Source organism: Engraulis encrasicolus, chromosome 4 (assembly GCF_034702125.1).
Source record: "Engraulis encrasicolus isolate BLACKSEA-1 chromosome 4, IST_EnEncr_1.0, whole genome shotgun sequence".
In the NCBI taxonomy this organism is placed as follows: Eukaryota; Metazoa; Chordata; class Actinopteri; order Clupeiformes; family Engraulidae; genus Engraulis; species Engraulis encrasicolus.
In genome coordinates this window covers 25,398,005-25,418,854 of record NC_085860.1, presented here as the reverse complement: position 1 = coordinate 25,418,854, position 20,850 = coordinate 25,398,005, and the positions used below count along the sequence as shown (strand labels likewise).

The 20,850-nt window shown below is 41.1% G+C and overlaps 3 protein-coding genes and 1 long non-coding RNA gene across 4 annotated transcripts; 3 read left to right on the top strand and 1 right to left on the bottom strand.

The window, feature by feature from the left end:
* The first annotated feature begins 1,273 nt into the window (after positions 1–1,273).
* On the top strand, positions 1,274–3,346 carry LOC134446777 (spexin prohormone 2-like). Its single transcript, XM_063196076.1, has 5 exons — positions 1,274–1,456; positions 1,611–1,682; positions 1,789–1,846; positions 2,268–2,345; positions 3,166–3,346. The coding sequence occupies exons 1-5, from the start codon at positions 1,415–1,417 to the stop codon at positions 3,246–3,248; spliced, it is 333 nt and encodes a 110-aa protein (XP_063052146.1). The 5' UTR covers positions 1,274–1,414; the 3' UTR covers positions 3,249–3,346.
* A 5,910-nt stretch (positions 3,347–9,256) lies between these two features.
* LOC134447485 (uncharacterized) lies at positions 9,257–9,907 on the top strand. Its single transcript, XR_010034607.1, has 3 exons — positions 9,257–9,334; positions 9,409–9,470; positions 9,799–9,907. It is a non-coding gene; the product is annotated as an uncharacterized LOC134447485 (long non-coding RNA).
* Positions 9,908–11,734: 1,827 nt separating this feature from the next.
* LOC134447484 (cytochrome c oxidase subunit 8B, mitochondrial) lies at positions 11,735–13,116 on the top strand. The gene is made up of 2 exons (XM_063196953.1): positions 11,735–12,119; positions 12,938–13,116. The coding sequence occupies exons 1-2, from the start codon at positions 12,009–12,011 to the stop codon at positions 13,031–13,033; spliced, it is 207 nt and encodes a 68-aa protein (XP_063053023.1). The 5' UTR covers positions 11,735–12,008; the 3' UTR covers positions 13,034–13,116.
* On the bottom strand, positions 12,957–20,542 carry psmd13 (proteasome 26S subunit, non-ATPase 13). The gene is made up of 13 exons (XM_063196952.1): positions 20,344–20,542; positions 19,628–19,706; positions 19,486–19,520; positions 19,284–19,339; positions 19,149–19,192; positions 18,965–19,051; positions 18,692–18,863; positions 17,625–17,704; positions 16,757–16,882; positions 16,171–16,233; positions 15,958–16,038; positions 15,295–15,411; positions 12,957–14,873 (listed from the first exon to the last, which is right to left on the bottom strand). Exons 1-13 carry the CDS (start codon positions 20,442–20,444, stop codon positions 14,778–14,780), a joined length of 1,137 nt encoding a protein of 378 aa, XP_063053022.1. The 5' UTR covers positions 20,445–20,542; the 3' UTR covers positions 12,957–14,777.
* Positions 20,543–20,850: the final 308 nt, after the last annotated feature.

Below are 20,850 nucleotides of genomic sequence, written 5' to 3'. Positions count from 1 at the left end.
GAGCATTTTTCCTTTATATTATACTATATATCTCTTTCAGTATGCTGTCCAAAGGCTGAGGCAATGACAGTTTGCTTTGATGCATTGCTGAATGCATAAAGAATCAGACACTTGTGTCCATATTTTACATGAGAATGAAAAGGTTTTTTTCACTCAAGAAGTGAATTGCTTGATTCGGTATTATTGGTCATATTAAAACACCACATAAAGACATAACACAACTGAAGTAAATAGTAAGATTTTGTTGGCTACATCATCTACATTTGAATCCATAACTCACACATAAGTGGGATAAAAAACACATCCCACTCATAAAATTGCTTATTTTGTTGAAAATCTATTACATTTTCATGAACAAACACCATCCAGGTAATGGGTAATGGTAATATAATTTTATTTTATGTCATTACTGTACACCCACCCCCTATAAAGTCTGCTGTCCTAAGCACGGGCAATTATTCCGATTGATTAAAATTAAAAGACCTCACTGATGTAATTGAATATTATCACCATTATATGAAGGAACATATTGAAATAGTCACAGAACTGCAAACAGTGAGTTTAGAATATTATTTTCTGATTACATTTTCTTATTGTGTCCCACTTATTCTTATCCACCAACAGATTTTTTAAAAGACAATGAATTCAGCCATGCATTAAGTCATCTGCATTACTGAGGACCCTTTTTCAAACCTTCAACTCTACTTCATGTTTCACCATCATTGAAGCACCTGTAAGTTCACTATTTTCTCTTAAATCTGATATTTGGTTTAGACACTGCTACTGCCACAGCCATAAAATGGCTAATGAGAACAAACTATGCATATTATGCAAAAGCAATAATGCAATTATTCAACCGTTATTTTTTTAAAAGACTTTTAGTTGTGTCTGAAGGTGTTAACAAAAACAACAGCCTATTTTGTTAAAATAGTGAAAGATGGGGAGGTTGCTCTGGTACATTGTTGCATAGCCAAGACTTTTGTCTGTGATAACATGCTTCTATATTTTGGATCTGAACTATTTTTTTTTCAAAATTAAAACCTGTTTTACCCACATCCTCAAGAATCAGTTAACTACAAGAGTAGTTCTCCATCCATGAATCAAATAACTCTTACTCCCTTAAACATCCATTGACGCTCTACGTAGTGTCCCCTCTGGTGCTTTCCATGCCATAGCCTACATCCCTGCATTTGAGAGACAGAAGTCAACATGAGGCAATTGATTTTCATTTTGGACAGGTGTGTTGTTGACGTCAGAGTTTGTGGTGCGGCTAATACAATCTCGACCGCCACGATGGCTAACAGAACTAGTAAGAGAGGTCTCTGGCAGGGGGTTGTATTGAAGCTGGGACCCTGTTGCTATTCGAAGGCCTTATAAAGAGAAGGATGGCAAGAGCATCGCTGCAGTCAGTCATATGGTGGCCCCCACACAAGAATATCCTCCTCTTCTGGACATGGTGAGTGATGGCAGGGCTGCTGAAGTCTCTTTTGGCATGGTGACGGAGATCAGGCATGGGACAGTAGGGTAACAGCTTAGCTAACCTATTTAGACACTAGTTATAACATTGTAACTTTGCCATTTTAAACAAATGTATTTCACTTTGTTTACAGGAACTGAGAACAAGTATATGGATATGTGTGATTTTATTTGTTTTGCTCATGGAGTCACAATGCACTGGAAAGGTAGGGCATTTTGTGTCACTGGCACTTGCTTATAGTATAACCTCGTGGGACTTTGGTTAAATATGAATAATATATATTACATCTAAATGTGCTTTTTTTTAAACAGCAAACTCTACCATCGAAAAACTGGGGACCACAGTCAAAGATGTACCTCCAAGGAAAATGTTAGTATTTTTTCCAGTATTATCTGACCCATACATCACAACCGATGTACAGTAGTGCTCGCTGTGACATAGTCGATAAATGCAAATGTCACGTAGAAAATGTGCATACAACGATGTACTAACTATAAAATACAGATGGGGATTTCTGGGGGGGAAACTAGACTAACTGGAAAGCAATAAGCAGGCTATTTTGTGGAATTTTATTGTGGAAGTCATTTAGAGGAAGTCAATTCACCAGTGCTCTGCCCTTGTGTAATGAGAATGTCTTCAAACCCTTGTCATTGGCAGTGTTTTAGGGGAATGTGGTACATAGCAGAGCTATTATGAAGTAGCCTACATTGGCACATCATTATGAGCCTACATCATTATGATTGTTTACAGTAGTTAACTTTCAGAAATGTTTCATTACCATTTTTTTCAGTTGGCAGAAGGCATGAACCAGAAACCCTTGAAAATGTCTATGAGTCAGAGATAAGCAACTTGTTCACCATTATCAAAGGTAAGTTACACTGTACATTTTAAAGGTCCAGTGTTTTTTTTAGTTGTCTATTTCCACAATGTATGCTGCCAGGTTTTCATTGTGGCATGGAAACGTACACTTTTCATACATGTACATGCCATTTTAAATAACCAGCCATAGGCGTTATAGAGATCTTTGGCTGCAAAACCTGCTCTGGTCAAACCAGACCAATATTCATGCAAAAAGAGCAAATGTGTGAGTGGGCAGAGTGAATATTGTACGGTAGACTACTAATATTACACAGTGGACCTTTAAGACTGTTTGATTTCTTTACTTCACTTTGTTTTCCTTTCCTTTGCTTTCATTTACTTCCTTTACTACTAAACCCCATAGGAGCCTCCACTGATTGTTGTCATTTTGAGACTGTCTGCCAATCTTTATTGACCCAGTCGGCAACTCTAGGCCCGCCCATGAAATCGTTTGTTTTCCCCCACGCTTGCTCCACCCACTGTATGTAGTGGCTAATTAATATGCCTAATGACTGGCAGTGGTTGGCACCGTACGACCACGGATGGAGCATTCGGAGGGGGAAACAACGCCGTTCCATGGGCGGGCCAGAGGTGCCGACTGGGTCAATCGACTTTCTGTCATTTCAAAGTAGGCTAAATGCTGGGCATAGAAGAGCTTCTACAGTTTTTAAGGCTCAAAATGCAACAAAATACATTTATTTTACCTTTTAAGACAACAGTGGTTGGTCAGTGAGAGAGGCATGTGATACTGTAATGGAAAAGCTACATTTTATGTTTATTCAGCACATGATACTAATCTATGCATAATGTTGTGCTTTTTGCCCCAAAAGGATTCCAAAAACTAAGATCAGTGGACACCAGAAGCCCCAAAATATTCACATCTGAGAATCTAATGATCCATTATGTTGACTGAAAGTGTGATGTGCGACTGCTTTGTGACAATACGTGTATGTTATTCGCAGCAGACATTGATTTACTGATTATGTTGAGTGTCACATTTTAATGTCACAGTGATTTGTTAAAATACTATTTAATAAAAACAGATTTGGAGAATGCTCTGTCTTTTCCATTCCCTGATAGCAGTTACCATCACACATGACATGGGACATGCAGGACAACAGTAGAAAAAGTATAAGCCCCTAGCATCGCTTGTGTAAATAATACCGCAACTGATTTAACCCGTTAAAGCATGGCATTATACATTTGTTGTTACCAGAATGGCAATCACTAAGTCGTAGTGCATTACTAAAGGCCCTATGTAATAGTAGTGTAGTACTATGGTAGCTAACTTTTCAATGACTATTACAGCTTGCCACTGGTGGTATGTCGTGCATTATCCCCTTAAGACACGGCTTTATAAATTAGCTGTTACCAGAATGGCAATGACCAAGTTGTAATGTATTACTGAAGGCCCTGTGCACTGTCATAGTAGTGTAGTACTATAGTAGTTAACTTTCAATGTCTATTACAGCGTGCCACAGGAGGTACGGCGTGCATTATGGGGCTACCTAATTAGTTATCTTTTCAGACACTTTCAGTGCATCCCAGCTCTCTACATCCTTCTCTGAAGAGTCGACTAAATGTATCCTGACCTGCACATAGACCTACTGTCCCCATGCACTTGAGACAGTTTAAAAACTGTTTTTGGGCTTTTATGCCTTTATTTAGACAGGACAGGGAAGGCTAGACTGGAAACAACAGGCAGAGAGAGAGTCTGGGTCCCCATGGGCAATGTTGCCCGTATATGGTAGGTAGCCTACTAGCGCAGTGCTCTACAGCACCCCCCTTGGGGCATGCACTTTTTGGACTGCCCCTTTGCACATGCGGGAGGACATACATTGAAGGCATCTGCTACGTACAAAGCAGATACAGAGGAATCATCATAGGCCTAGAAGCAGTCACATATATATACACATATACACACATGTATATACATGTTAGGGCTGGGACATTAAGGCATTAATTACGATTAATTAATCACACAAAAATTAACACGATTAAAAGAATTTACTAATTTTAATCACACTACAAAATATAGCTACATAGTTCTGGATTAGACCAGTGGAGGGCAGTATTACGTCTGATGGTGAACAGCCTGCTGAAATTGAGAAGAATTCTCTCTTCTTTTAAAAAGGAACAATATCTGTAGATGAAGCTTATTTATTGTCATTAGACAAAATCCATGTGAAAAAAAAATATTTTTTACTGTTCTCAAGTCAGATATTTAAGTGCGATTAAAATGTGATTAATTCGATTAATTAATTTCAAAGCCCATAGATTCATTCGATTAAAATTTTTAATCTAGTCCCTGCCCTAACATATGTATATACAGTATGCAGAGGAGTAATGCCTGCTTCGAATGAGTAAAATCTAGTATCGCTTCTACCTGACTTGTTCCAAAATACACTCCAGATGTTAGAATTGACTATCTATGTGGTGAATAAACACCATTTTTTTTGCTCAATTTCACAAAGTCAAGAGTCATGTTGATTAGAATGAAATTCATGTACGTATATGGGGGAAATATTTTTTTTGGGGCTCAGACACCAGGTGCTGTAACGGCATCCAATGCCCATCAATGAATTAGTAGTTGGTAGTTGATAGGTTGCAAAGAATATGCTTCTTAGATAGTCCGCTAAAAACAAACAAACAAACAAACAAAAATCCATACAGTAGTGGCACTGGCTATAGAAACAAATGGCTTGTAGTCCTTATAGTCAGCCTGCCAAGCCCCAAAAATATGTTTGATGGCATTTTCTGTTAAAAGTTGGCAGCCATGCCAGAAGTTACCAGCATGGGCTAAGGTTTCAGAATCACCTGGTTGCCAACACGGAACTTGACCTTTAAGGTCAAATATGAAGGTCAAAAGGTCAACCCTTTCAAATAACAGTGTTATTTAGTTAAAAATTGTTAAAAAGATGTTAAAAGTGGGCAACCATGGCAGAAGTCATCAGCATGGACTAAGGATTCAGAATCTTGTTGCCAACACGGAACTTGACCTTTAGGGTCAAATTTAAAGGTCAAAATGTCAAAAACAATGTATTTTCTGGTTAGTCTATTTTGGGAACTGTTGCCAACATGGAACTTGACCTTTAAGGTCAAATTTGATTGTCAAAAACAATGCATTTTCTGGTTTGCCTTTTTTTGGGGGGGGGGGGGTGTTCATATTCATGGAATTCTTTTTCAAAAGTTGACAATCATACTAGAAGTTATCAGCATGGACTAAGGTTTCATGGTCCATGGTTGCCAGCATGGAACCTGACCTTTAAGGTCAAATTTGAAGGTCAAAAGGTCAACCGGGGTAAAAAAAAATGTTTTGTGTTTTATTGTGATGTGCTTTCATAAAATACAAGTTGTTTTTATGATGTATTGAATAATTAGTACCTGGAGGAGATATTTCATATTTAAATCATTTTAGGTGAGTGAAAGTATTGGAACAAATAATCGTTAAGAAAATAAGACACTGTTTCTTCCGAAGCGGACAGCGCTGTCAAAAGTTGCATTTGGGGTTTTCTGACAGTGGACGGTGGAAGTGGTCGCGAGAGTCACACTTCACCTACTGTAAGTATCAGATGACTCTGGACAGTGATTAATTAACCTTTTAATCCTACTTAGAGCCCTTTAAACCCAAGACCCAACAAAAACAAGGCATTTTGCTTTTCTGTTCCAATTCTTTAGGGGACTGTATATTTAGAAGTTATATAGTCTTTATTATTAGGGTATGAGTGAAAGTGATTATTGCAAATTGTCAATAACAAGAATGTAATTCATCATATTGTTTCTTTACTTCAATAATAATATAAACAATGATTAAAATTCAAATGTGATGTCAGTACATACTGGATATTTATGTTTTTAAAGGAGCTATTGTTGCTGTTATTACAAAAAGGTTGTGTCATCCAGATCATGTTCTATCCCTACAGCGTTTAAACATTCTACATTTTAAACACATGCAGGTATACAGGGCAGTCCATTCCTCAGGTAACTGCAGGCATGTATTGCCCACTTGGTTCTACAACCACATCTTATCAGTCCTAAGTTACTATGTGGAACTGGAGGTTTCCTTTGCCACACAGCCATCAAGTGTTGGTCTACAACTTTCCAACCACCTGTCTCCTCAGTGTCTTTGTTAATATGTACTTTGTCAGACTGCAGCCATACATTTGCCTGCTGATTTGCTTAATGCAGGATGCAATCCATATGCATCACTTGGTGTGGTAACATATTAATTGCCTTTTTGTCTTCTGAAAAAAGTCGATCAATACCCAAAGATAAGCATGGTGCTTTGTACAGGTGACACAAAAACTCAAGCCTGGGAAATTGCAACAGAACATTCTACAGTAGTCATGAGAACATCAAGAGAAGTGTGCAATACTTGCTCTACTCTTACTGTAGGTTTTATTTCCTAACCATGATATGACATAGTAAATCAGCAAGTATCCTTCATTGCTATAACCATTTGAAACGCATCAGAAATAACTGAAGTCATTATTTTTTCTATGGAAAGCCTGTGAATTGATGGGGCAAAGCAAATTCACTGATGAGCCAAGGCATATCCCATTTCATACCAACAGCTAATGTGCTTCACAAAGAAGAATAAAGTAATCGAGATGACCAGAATGAAAAATTTCAAAAATACATGTTTAAGTTCATTTTATGCTAATGAGCTATGATGAATGTCTAAGGATGACAGGCCAGAGCCCCATCATGATAAGCCAAATCAAACATTAAATTATAGGCCTACTAATTATTCAATATACAGTACCATGCAAACAACTATTTTATGAAAGCACATCACCAAAAAACTGTTTTTTTTATTGATCTCGGTTGACCTTTTGACCTTCAAATTTGATCTTAGAGGTCAAGTTCCATATGGTAACCAGGTGATTCTGAAACCTTAGTCCATGCTGATAAGTTCTAGCATGGTTGCCAACTTTTGAAAACAATAATTCCATGAATATAAAGATCACCAAAAAAGACTAACCAGAAAATACATTGTTTTTGACCTTCATATTTGACCTTAAAGGTCAAGTTCCCTGTTGGCAACCAGGTGATTCTGAAACCTTAGTCCATGCTGATAACTTCTAGCATGGTTACTAACTTTTGAAAAAGATTTCCACTAACACAGTCCCCCAAAAAGTCTAACCTTAAAATACATAGTGTTTGACATTTTAACCTTCAAATTTGACCCTAAAGCTCAAGTTCCGTGTTGGCAACAAGTTGATTCTGAATCCTTAGTCCATGCTGAGGACTTCTGGCATGGTTGCCCACTTTTAACATCGTTTTAACATTTTTTAACTAAATAACACTGTTATTTGACCGTGTTTGACCTTTTGACCTTCATATTTGACCCTAAAGGTCAAGTTCCATGTTTGCAACCAGGTGATTTTGAAACCTTAGCCCATGCAGATAACCTCTGGCATGGTTGCCAACTTTTGAAAAATAATTCCATGAATATACAGTTCCCAACAAAGACTAGCAAGAAAATACCCTGTTTTTGACCTTTTAACCATCAATTTTGACCCTAAAGGTCAAGTTCAGTGTTGGCAACAAGTTGATTCTGAATCCTTAGTCCATGCTGATGGCTTCTGGCATGGTTGCCCACTTTTCACAACTTTGTAACAATTTTTTAACTAAATAACACTGTTATTTGACCGTGGTTGACCTTTTTACCTTCATATTTGACCTTAAAGGTCAAGTTCCGTGTTGGCAACCAGGTGATTCTGAAACCTTAGCCCATGCTGATAACTTCTGGCATGGTTGCCAACTTCTAACAAAAAATGCCATCAAAAGTTTATTTAAGCACCTTAGCTGCTGGTGGCAGGCTGACTATTATAGGCTATCTCTGAAAGTGGATGAGGCCCTTATCCTTACATTGTATACCCCAAGCCAGACAAAGAAGATAGTATCACATGACGAGACCCCAACTAAGATGAGACCTCACACCCATAAAATCATAAAGTAACCGACTTAATCTCATGAGAAAGTCGCGGTCGGCCTACTCTACCAACCCATGTGGGAGCAACAGCTGCTTTCCCATCTCAGTACCAGAGCTGGATTGGAAATCTGGCATGGCATTTTCCCGGTGGGCCGACAGTCTTCAGGGGCCGATGCGGTAGTTGTTGTTTAGATTTAGACGGGGAGGCACATTAGTCCATAGTCAAAATAGACAGTGGATTCAGACAGTCTATACCATATGGAAGTGGCCTGTAAATGTGTTCGGGGACAGTCTATGCCAAAAAATGCCAGTAGACCTATCACTTTTTGATCTCAGTCCAGCCCATCTCAGCACTGATGCTGAGCCAGCCAGCCCAAATTCAATGAGCTCATTTATTTGTGCTGCTCCCAAGATGAAGGCATGCACGGCCAAAAAGTGTTCCCTCTGGGGCTCTCATGGCATTTCTCAAAACTCTAGTGCGCGCACTTCCAAGTGTATCAGCCTAATTAGTCACGCCCAGTACTCTAATACTCTTTGGTGAATTCTGCGGAGTACCCAATCACTGGGCGTGACTTATAAAGAGTATCCAATCACTGGGCTGACTAATTAGGCTGATACACTTGGATGTGTGTGCACTAGAGTTTTGATAAATGCCACTGTCTGAGTACTGATAAATATGGCTATGGCTCCCCCTGCTGCTGTAGCACAACACTGTGAATCATCTTTTGTGGTTGAGTTTAACAACAGCTTTCTACAAGTTAATAAAAAGAAGAAGAAAAAACACGCACAACAGACGCGGGCATCACAAAAGCATCTGATTCATTCACACTCCCATTTCTGATGCACCATGTATTGCATTTGTAGCAGTAGTAGACAATCTCTGCCAGCTGTATCTTGCTGTGCTACTCTCAGCTGAGTCTCCTAACAAGGTGGGCGGAGCAGTTTGGGCAATTAACCAATCTGGCCTTTGGTGGCAGCTTTTAAAAATCCCCTGGCCTAAAAGCATAGCCTTTCTGCTAGTGTGCCTGTAGAGTGTGCACACGCCTGGAAGGCCACTTTGGGTAGGTAGTGTTTTATATGCTCGTTTGTTCATTTTTGTGTTGTTTGGTAATTGACGTTGTGTTTTTATTTGTAGCATCACATGTCTGTGCCACAGACTAAGCTTCGGCCTTGACGTAGCCAAGGCTGTACCTTCAGGTATGTCATCCCAACCTCCATTCAAATCTACATGTTAAAAGTGGCTCTAATATCCATCTGTGTACCCATGTACACATTCCTAAGGAGAATGCAGCCATGTGCTAAGCTTGTCTGTGGACATAAAGGGCCCTCCTCAAAACCTAGGTCAGTCTAATTAGTCACACCCAGTAATTGGATACTCTTTATTAGTCACACCCAGCGATTGGATATTCTGTAGAGTTCACCAAAGAGTATCCTATCACGGGGCATGACTAATTAGACTGATACACTTGGAAGGACACTGTCCTAGGTTTTGAGAGACCCAGAGTGTGAGCTTTTTGTATTGCAGGTAGCTTGGCCTGTCCATCGGTGCTACCACTGGAGTAGGTTGTGCTGCTGTCTTGTCTTTCCTTGTTTGTTTCCCTTTCTAACCTATTGTGGTTTGTTTTTGTCTTTCATTTGTTGTCCTGTATTTTATTTTCACTACTGGTCTGTGGGCTTTGTGTGTCAGGCAAAGGGCTCTACTGTGAAAGGCTGGCTAGTAGTCATATTAGTGTGGTGCAGCTGCATGTTTTTGCTGTGTAATTCAAAGTGGTTGCTGAGGACTCTTTTGGTCATGGATTGCTGTGAATTTTTGTGCACTGTTGGTATGCCCCCTGAAGTCAGTCCTGACCAAAGAGGCTTGAGACAAGAGGGCTTACTCGCATCATAACAGCGTAGTACGAAATGATGGCGAGGGGAGTACGGAAATGTTATTCACTGTGGAACAGGTCATAGGACAGCGTGAATGTCTGTCAGCTGTCCTTAATTACCCCCAGCAATTACTGCTGACCAACAGCTGCCATTACTTGGCCACAAATTATCCATCATGGTGTCGCCCCCACTGACTATGTGCAAGGGAGTACGAAAATGGTATCCATCGCACCCACTGACCAATGACCATGCGCAAGGGAGTTAATTTTCCATCCACTCGTGTCCTCAGGCAACACCCCCGTACTACACCGTGGCCAATGCATTCCCCGCCAAGAGATTGTTCTTTCTCTTGAGTTTCTTTGGTCCTGACCAAGCCATTGTACAACCTACCTGCAGTTTTAAGAAAAAAAAACACTCCAAAATAAATGACTTGAACCATTGTCATGTTTCTTAGGCCGCCTATGTTTAATAAAGCTGCCATGGTGTCTGGAATTCATGTCTTCCTTATGTCTATGTCTACCTGTGTTGCCTATCAGTTTTCGTTATGGTAAATTCCCGGGTGTTGCTCTTAACTTCCCAGGATGGCGTAGGACCCTTGCATGTTGTAGGGCCTATATCTTTGGCCAAAATGAACGCAGTTAAAAGGGACCTATAACTCGGGTATGCTGCCATTGCTCAAACTAACTTTAACATTTCACTTTAAGTAACAATTTTGAAGTCATGTGGACTTGTTCATTGCTGTGTTTTGTTTAAAAACGAAGGCACAAACCCAGGGACGGTGTATGACTCCATGGTCCCTGGGCCAGTCTAAAAACCCATACAGCCCCCCTTGCACACACCTCTGCCCCACCCCTCAAAGGGTGTTAGTTTACAAAACGATTCAGGATTTCAGTCCAGGTGTGAGCGTCAACGTTCTTTGTGGTTTGGAGGGTTCTCCCCTGAGAATTTTACAATTCAGTTATTAGAAGTGTGACTTTTAATGAGTAGATAGAAGCTTGGGCGTCAGGGCCCCCTTGTCGCGTGGGGCCCTGGGACTGGGCCCGGTAGGCCCGTGCAGTAATCTGCCCCTGCATTTACCATCTAATTTCCGATATTCCTATGTTAAACGATCATGTAATGGTGCTGAACCTGACTTTGTTCTTTGCTCACAGTTTATCACGAGGGGGGCATGAATGCGCGCCAGAACAGTTCCAGACCATTTCTCGATTAGATTCTCTGTCGAGTGATTTTTTTTTACATAGCCCATAACCCTCAAGGCTTTGTGGCACAAGGTATTTATTCATCCACTACCTTTAAATTCAGATCATTTTCCGAACGGTGTTACAGTTTAATGATCGATGGTGTCACATGCTTCCAGTGAAGACGCAGACTGGAACTTTGCTTTCCCGCCCCTCTGACACTATATGCTATGTCACAAAAACCCAAACCTTTGTTTCCGCAAAACACGTAGCAATAAAATATTCTATCCAGACAGAAATAAGCCATCCGTGTACGTGTGTCAGCTATTCGATGCGAGCCATTCTCGATGCAGGGTATGTGATCATAAAAGCATGCCGATGTCCATACACTGCGCGCAGTAAACTGAGCAGTAGGCAAGTGTCAAATGAGGACACGAGTCGGCTAAACTGAAACTGCATCGCCGCTGATATGACCAGCCAATTAAATATTAGCACACCCATATGGACGTGTTTGATTGGTGAGGGGACTTGCCTTTTTTTCTTACGTTGACCTGAAATAGCCTCTTGGCAGGTGAACAAAATTTCGACTGCTTGTCCTGAAGGACGTGGGCGACTTTTTCAACTGCGTGGCCACATTGACCAACTGTCTTGGAATTCTGAAAAAACAAGCACTCTATCCTAGAGAAAAATGTCGGGACTGAATCGTTCTTTCACTTTTCTTAAAAGTGCTGTAAGATCACAGATTGTGCCAAAAGCCAGCCTCACAGCCAAGCCTGCAAAGCATGTCGTATCTGGAGCAGTAAGTACCCACTGCGACTGTTGCGCACTTTTATCACCAACAGTCTGCGTCTGTATTCTTTAGCCTATTTCTTGCTTTTTAATGCCTGCACAATTGCCTATTTGTTTATTGGTAGAAACCAGTGATGCCTTGTCTACATGCGCAATGACTAATATTGCTAAATTTGTTTACGCCATTGCTCGGGTATATTTGGCACGTATCACACATCCCTGGGTACGGTAAGGGCGCAATAACCTCCAGTGATCGAATGCCTGTAAAAAGAGCTACTATGGTCATGTGATTGTGAACCTAGATTCTTACACCATATTTGGATCATACTCTTTTTTTTGGCTGGTTTGATCAGTTCATGTAATTTCCCGCTGACTTGGTATGATTTATTACATTTAGAAAGAGTCGCATTGCAGACAGTCTGTAGACAAAAAAATGTCTCAGAAATCTTTCGCCTCAGATGACCTTGGTTACACATTGAAAAAATGTTTCCACTGAATCCGTTTGCGCCTTTGGAGAGGTGGTGGTGTCTAGCGTGGTGTGGTTTGCCCTTGGTCCGCACCACACCATTGAATTGTAAACATTCTTGCGCACGAGGCTTGTGGGACAAGAAACATTTTTTGCGAGATGTATGAAGATCAAAACATTCCTCAAAATATGATCACCTGTTGCTTTTATTGTCGCGTTCTTGTAGATATGGTAGCCGTGAAAAACAATCTGCGTCACTGTAAAGTTTGTAAACAATTTAAGCTTCCAGACAACTTCTCTAGCCCGGGATGATGCTTAGTGTAATCTTTTAATTCTGTTTTTCCGATTTGTTCTGAACACAGGAGCAGGTCTTTGTGATGACTGTCTTTTTCGTGACCATCCTGGGGCCATCGGGTTGGGTCCTGGCCCACTTGGAGAGCTACAAAAAGAAAGAGTGACGCGCAGCTGCCAGCGGCCATCCGTCCATTCCCTTCATGTGACCTCAGAAATGTGATTCTTAATAAATACATCAGTGTCTGTATATACCATCCTGGATGTGTTGCTTTCACAAGTCAAGCCTGCAGACTTGCTTCGGCAAAGTATCCTGCTGTATCGGTTTAGAATGGTGTGCGCGTAGGCCATGCGCCTCGAATTAAACCTCAATTAGGCTACCACTATGCCTCCAAAGCGAATTGTTGAAATGTTCATGGAATGTTAGCTTCTATGGGTCAGCAGTGCCTGTAGGTCTTGACCATGAACCGGCAATAGGTACTACATACCGGTAATCTCATTCTTGTGCGTAATCCAACGCATCAGACGTGTCTCCCAAATCATGTTTGTCACTTGTGCAGGGTTTAATTCGTTAACCTAGACAGTGGCGTGCACAGACATTTTTGGGGGCAGGTGCCAAAAGATGAAGGCATGTGGAACTTCCGGCTGTCTGACTATAGAGTATAGAGGCTATATTGGGGCAGTATTGTCACATGCTTTTGATTGTGAAGCATTTGTACACCATGTCAACATTACATTGTGTACAGTACATTGTGACAACTTTCATAAAAGAACTTTCAAAAAGGGCATTTTTTTGTCCAGTAGGGCAAGGGGGCAGGTGTAGCACCTCATCCCCATCTGTGCATGCCTATGACCCTAAACGAAACGGATCACTTTATCCATTACCCAAATTATTTACAGTAGTTGTGATGGTGATTAGGAATGGGAATTATTAGGACGGGGAGGTATTGGGACACAACTCGTAACTACTCATCTTGGGGTAAATTCCAATATGCTACCTCGCGTCCTCCACTTGGGCTTGTGGCCTCACATTTTGCTGATGCTCCGCCTTCATTGAGAAAATGATTTAGTTTCCCTGCTGTCAGCCTAGTCAAAACAATTTTTGGGAGACAATTCATTTGCCATCCTGTTTGAAAATGAGAAAAGGACTTTACTTTTTGCTTTTGAGACATTGATATATAATGCTGTTGTCAGCGTCATCACAGCATATTTCTTCCTGGTACGAGGCCACAGGCACAAGTGGAGGACGCAACGTCGCATTTTGGAATGTACCCTTGGTGTGTGGGGATTGGCATTTCCAGTGTTTAGGATAGTTATTGCCAGATGTCAGGTGATTAGTACAAGGTTCACTACAAAAAAATTAAGAGGAAAAAACAGTATCCAGTGTGCGGTGTTTATGAACTTTTCATATTGGTCACCTTTTGCTTCCTTACACCTGCACCTGGACAACTGAAGGGTTGTGCAAAAGGACTTTCTAGCACTGAGTACGAGTCAGTCTGACAGACTGCTGTAGAAGAGTCAAATGATTTTGTGAGTGATTGAGGGAAATGAAAGGCCTTTGATGCCTTGAAGCTGGATTACCCCTATTATTGAACACCAAGCATGAAATGCATTACTGCATTGCTGAAATTGTCTGCATACATCCAAAAAAAAGTGTTTGACCATGGCAGACAACTTTTCGTGCCACAAATAGGGCACCCTACATATTTAATTGCACCACACGAGTAATTTCAAAGACATTACATTTGTGGGGGAAACAACATCCTTTAATCAATGTTAAAGGTAAGAAACATCTTTTTTATAAAGTACAAAGAAATTTCAGTTCCATTACTATTCTAGGAACAGTAGTTATAATACAAAAACATGGTGAAGCTGCAGAAAGAGAGTTGGGTGTGTAATGATCTGGGGGGATTAGGTAAGGATGTCCTGAGCCTGCTGCTCCACCAGAACGGCCATATTCTTGACGTCCCCACACCAGAAGTCCAGACGATCCTTCATGCCTTTAATCTAGTAATAATAAGTGAGGGGAAAATTGTCAGCAAATAAATAATTCAGTCAAAGCAGTCCTCACTATTCCCAGTAGAGCACGGGCCACACGGGGCATTTTTTGGTTTGTTTTTTTAAGAAAAAATAAGCGGCATTCCCGCTCTCATTCATCTTTATTCCCGCTCCTGTTCATCTTTACCCACGGGAATTCCTGAAAAATGTCATCCTCTAATTCCCAGAAAGGCTGACCCCCCCCCGTTAATTTAGAGCGTGGAGGCACACCTGTAAGCCCCGTATGAAACCGTATGGCAGTTTTATGTCTGTAACAATGCCCCAATCCTTGTTGACCATGGAGTTGCCTGAAGTCGCCCCCCCCCATGAGGCAAAGTAGATGACGTAATAATTGTTCTTTTAAATGAAAGGGATGTTATGGAATGTGTACCTGTTCAAGGTCCAGTACTCGGGGCTGGACCCAGGTCATCTGGACTTTCTGATCCACCTCATCGATGTTCCCTTTGATCAGGCCGGCAGAAAGGGCCTTCATGACCAGCAGCTCCACCTGCAGGGCAAACAGCATTATTACAACTTTGCCAACTGAAGGTGCTGGACAAGTACTGAACTCAAGTCTTATATCGGTCACAGATATTTGTTTGCTTTTTAGCGGTGGGAAGATTTTTACCAAATATTATGTGTAAAAAGGTAGTTAAACTTATAGGGCAGTCATCGGTAAGTGGTTATAGCGTCAGACTTAAGAGGGCTGGATGGTTAAAGGGCTGCCAGTGCTCTCTCTTGTCCTCATGCACCGCCCTGTCACACTGCTACCTTGGGGCATCAGTTGGGCTGCCCTCTTGCATGGGTGAGCCATGAATACAATTTTTTGTATTGTGGAATGCTGTGTCGCAATGACTATGGGATTTTCCCAATGGGTTATCACTTTGAAAATTTGGAGGACATCACTTTCAAAATGGCCACAGAGGCATCAGAATGGATCCTTTGGTGTCGTGTTCTATACATTTTAATTTTATGACCTGCAGCCATCATTCGGTTCATTTCAACATGGGTGGGTGATTAGACCAAGAAAAATGACAAAAACGAACAAACATACCTCATTTACTGGGATTTTGGCACTCTGGCCAATTTCATGGAAGGTCAGCTGTCTGTTGTTGGCTGGACGTGTGAAAGTCATCTAAGGGGTTGAAAATGAGATCAGAGCACATGATTGAGTCATGACTAAACAACCAATTGATTAATTAGAGAAATAATGGATAATAGCAGTGAATAAAAAATGATTAATGACAAAATAGTTTTGCCAGATTACCTCCATGATGCACAGCAGTTGGATCTTCTGCATGAGTTTTGGCTCGTGAGCTGCTAGATCGGGCTGAAATGAGACAGAGTTGAACAGCATGTCAATGACTGACACTGAAGTGAAGTGTTAAAATGAAACCCTGAATTTAAAGGGACACTGTGCAGGAAATGGTCAAAAAGGGTACTGCAACTATGCTGCTCATTAAAACTGGGCTGCCTATTGCCAAATTTGATCTTTACATGAAAGTTTACTAAGTAATAAACAAATATTTTCTAGTATGGTCCAAGTACAGTAATTTTTTCAGCTAAAAATTGCTATTTTTGGAAATTCAAAATGGCGGACCATGGAGAAGATCCCCCTTTTCATGTATGAAAAGTGCAATTTTTCCAGTCATAATGAATACTTAGAATTTGATGCTGGTGGTAAGTATTCATGAAAAAGGTAACATTAGTGAATGGGCAGCATGAATTCTGGAAATAAAGAACTACAAATCTCACACAGTGTCCCTTTAAAGTCATGAATAATGGTGCCCTTATCAAAGTCCTTAAAGATGGACACGCAACTTCATATCTAGTACGCTAATTTTCATTGTTACCTGCTGTCCCCATGCTGACTTGAAGTTCTGGAACTTGTCAACGTTTCCACCGTTGAATGCGTAAAGTGTGTCAATCAGCCACTGCTTGTCTGTGTTCCTCAATGACTGCAAAACAGGATGCTGTAGCTGTGACAAAAAAAAAAGAAGTATTGTTAGGTGACTGTCCAAACTGCACCAAGTCAAGATAGTGAGGAAAGGGTCCATAAATGCAACATACACAGTGTGTCCCAAAAAAAAGTTGCCGTTTAGGAAAAAAAAAAGAAAAAGGTCACACACATCATGTTGTGGGACCAACTTTAGCTTTGATTACCGTGCACATTTAATGTTGCATTTTTTTTCAATAAACTTCTGCAATGCATTGGATGCCAACTACCCACACTTGAGGAGATCCACCACACACGCTGCACAAACAGAGCATTAAACATCCTTAAAGATCACACACACCCTGGTCACAGGCTCTTCACCATGCTACCATCTGGCAGGCGCTTTAGGACTCTGCGTACCCGCACTACGAGAATGAAGGACAGCTTTTATCCTACTGCCATTAGACTCTTGAACTCAATACGTCACCTGCCCCCCCCTCAATACTTCAGGACTACCAAATGTGTCCCATAATAAAGCTAACGGTGGTCCTACAATATATTAGTGTGTGTGACCTTTTATTTGGTTGCAAGTTACAACTTATAATTTGTAGGCTGTGTACAATGGAAATGGGGATACATGATCTCTTAACCAGTTCACAAAATGTGTGCCACAATAAAGCTAACGGCGGTTATACAACATATTAGTGTGTGACCTTGTTTTGGTGGCACCTTATAATGTGTAGGCTGTGTACAAGGGGGGTAAAGGGGGATATATGGTCTCTTACCAGTTCACCGAAGTTGTATACTCCTTCCCCTAAGAGTCCAGCCAAGCCTAGTGTGAATGCTCGCTCCTGTTGCTCTGCCTCTGTAGGGCCGATAAATTAAGCACAACACCAGTAATTAGCACTCAAAGTAGAGTCCCTGTGCACAACCACTGTCCAGGTGGTGGTTATGTGCAGTAAAAGCAATCCAAGTAAAGGAAGGATAAATCACCACATACTGGTCTTCTTTGCTGGTGGTTTATTTGGTGAACAAAGCGTTTGGTTGTTGCTTCATCAAGTTCACAATCAATGAAGCAACAGCGAAACGCATTGTTCACCAGATAAATTACCAGCAAAGAAGACCAGTGTGCGGTCATTTATCCTTCCTTTACCAGTAATTAGCACTATACAGCCTGCAGCCTCCTTTAGAACAGGGGTGTCAAACTCAAAGTGACAGAGGGCCGCCGAAAATCAAAATCTGGAACGAAGTTACGGGTCAAATATTTATTTACATACATTATTCTCATCATAGTTCAAATGTGCCTGCACATATTCTGCATCATTTGAGTGTGAATTATATCACTGGCCTAAGCCCGCTCATATTCACGTGATGCCTGAAATGTCATGTTCAAATCTTAATACACTATACATTCAGGGTGTATGTGGGCCAACTGTAATACAGCTTTGAAATGATCTCACGGGTCAAATAAAATGACTCCACAGGTCGGATTTGGTCCCAGGGTCTGAGTTTGACATCCCTGCTTTAGAACCTAGGTTGTATTTGAACTCTTTCCTGTGGCCACAGCAGGGACACAGACATCCATAAGAAGTCTAATGTGAATGATACCTGGATCTAATGAAACTGTTCTGCTTCTACTATTGCTTCAAGACTTCAGTGAGTATACAAAGCATGCACTTTAAGTGCATGTAGCTGTGTTGGAAGAACCTCTAATTGAAACTTGAGTCAAACATGATATGATGTGACAATTTGTAATTAACTTTAACATACAATTGATTCATAAAAATTAAGCCAGCAACTAATGATGTGCTAACTGATTTTGGCATATAGAGCGCATCCCAATTCCACTGACCTGGCAGGTCTTTGATGTCCACACAGCCCAGGTAGCGCAGTGCGTCCCTGTAGTACATGGCGTGGTTTCCCATGATGCGGTAATATTTGCTGGACAGGTCATAGAAGCGGCCGTGGACAGAAGTCACTCCAGGCAGGTTGTTGAGCATCTCGTCCACCTCTTCAATGATTTTCTTCACAAAATCATAATGATAATCAAGGAACATCAATAAAATTTCGATTTTTGTGGCGCAGTACTTTGAAGCTATTAAAAGGTAGAGAAAAACGATGATACCTTTGTTGCTGGCAGGTCGTTGGTGTCAAGCCTGAGGACACCGATTGTGGTGTTACACAGAATGACTGCTTCATCGCTGCTTTTGACCTTAGATCAGGAAAGGAAAAGTAGCAAATAAAGATGAGAGCTTCCTTTCAGATGATGAGGCACGTTTTAATACAAACATTGGAGGACTAGACTATACCTTTTCCTTTGTCTTCTCCAAGAAGCTGATGGCAGTACTGGGCTCTGGAGAAGCAAAAAACATACTTAGTATGCAAAAGTCATTTGATTTATGTGTAATAGAAGGAGAGTTAGCCTAGGCTAGCGCCTACAGTACCGGTCATCTGGCGGGCCACATAGAGAATGATTTCAACCAAGGACAGTGGGTTGATTCTGTAACAACAAACAAAGAAAAGACCCACACATCAAGACAACCACCAAACATATTAGTATAGTATACTAAGTTTAGTATGCAACAACAGCCCCCATTGTTTTAACACCCATATAAGGTAGGGCCTCCAAACAGAAAACAAACATACCTGTGCTCAAAGTCACTGATGAAGTTCTCATAGAGCTGCACACAGAACACAATGATTCAACATTAAGTCAACATAACATTTGTACGTCTATTATTATAAGCCAGAGGAACCAAAAAAAGTCTGTATTCAAGACTGTGCAAACCTGAATAAGGCCATCTCCAGATGCGAAATGAGGATCTTTCACGAAGTCGGTCAGCTTTAGTGTCAACTGATGCCACAATCTAGATTTTAACAGGGGAACGAAATTACTTTTCAGCACAATGCAAAACCATGTATTCGCTATAAAAACAGGCAGCTATTATAATATAGGATTAAACTAGCAGACGATATGAAAGCCCTGGTGCTGAGGGCCTCGCTGAGGATATATAAAGATAGATAGGTGTCTGACTCATCCACTGCTCTATGCTTAGTTCCTGGGCCATTATTAACAAAGTTACACATCCTGACACCTTCTCAGTAGTTAGATCTCTGGCAAAGATAACACTTCTTACAGACAGCAGCTGTCTCCAATGGAAGAAACGTTTGGGGCATAAGACATACAGCTTGGTGATGTTGACTAACCGATTATCAGCTGATTCATTCTTCAAGAGGTTAGCTACACATAGCTAGCTAACTCGGGACTATCTCCTTGTTAGTCAGCTCCAGCATTCACTATAATTCACAATAGCCTACGTATTATTTTAAACAGTAGTTTAAGACAGATCGGAACCTTTAGATGTATGTAATGTACAATCGACCTTCTCTGTTTGTCGAAACTAATTGCGCTGCTGGATAGATAGCCTCATGAGCTCATGACTCAGCGTAGGTTGTGTTGTTAGGGTTAGCAAACCAATGTTAGCTAAAATGCGATTCACTTACTTCCTATTGTGTAAGCCTTCCAGCGTGTGCCATTCTGTTGCAAGTTCTGCCGTTGGACTATTGCTTTGTTGTTGCTTGAGGTATCCAGTAACGTCTTTCATTGTAAAATGTTGTTTTTCGGGGTCTCACGTCTTACTTCAGGTTGCTAGCTACAGTACAGACAGCTACCGTTCTCTGTCAATGAGGGTTCTCTGTGGGCCAATCAGCAGTGAGTAAAAAACTTCTTCTCCGCTATGCTGTCTTTTGCTAGCCTGGCTCTCGCGAGACCCCTAGTGCTTCGTGCATCTTCGTTACACTTCGGATGACAATCCATCTGCGCGAGAGTCAGGTTAGTCCACAGTGGGTTTACATACAGTGTTGAATCTCGCCCTCAAACCCGTGCATGCAGTTCACCTAGGGAGCGCTGTCGAGACAGCAGAGGTCATAAAGCTGGCGCTAATAACTGACAATTGTGCTCGCTGTCTGCTGAAACTTGACAATATTACTGTAAGTTCTGTGAAACCAATG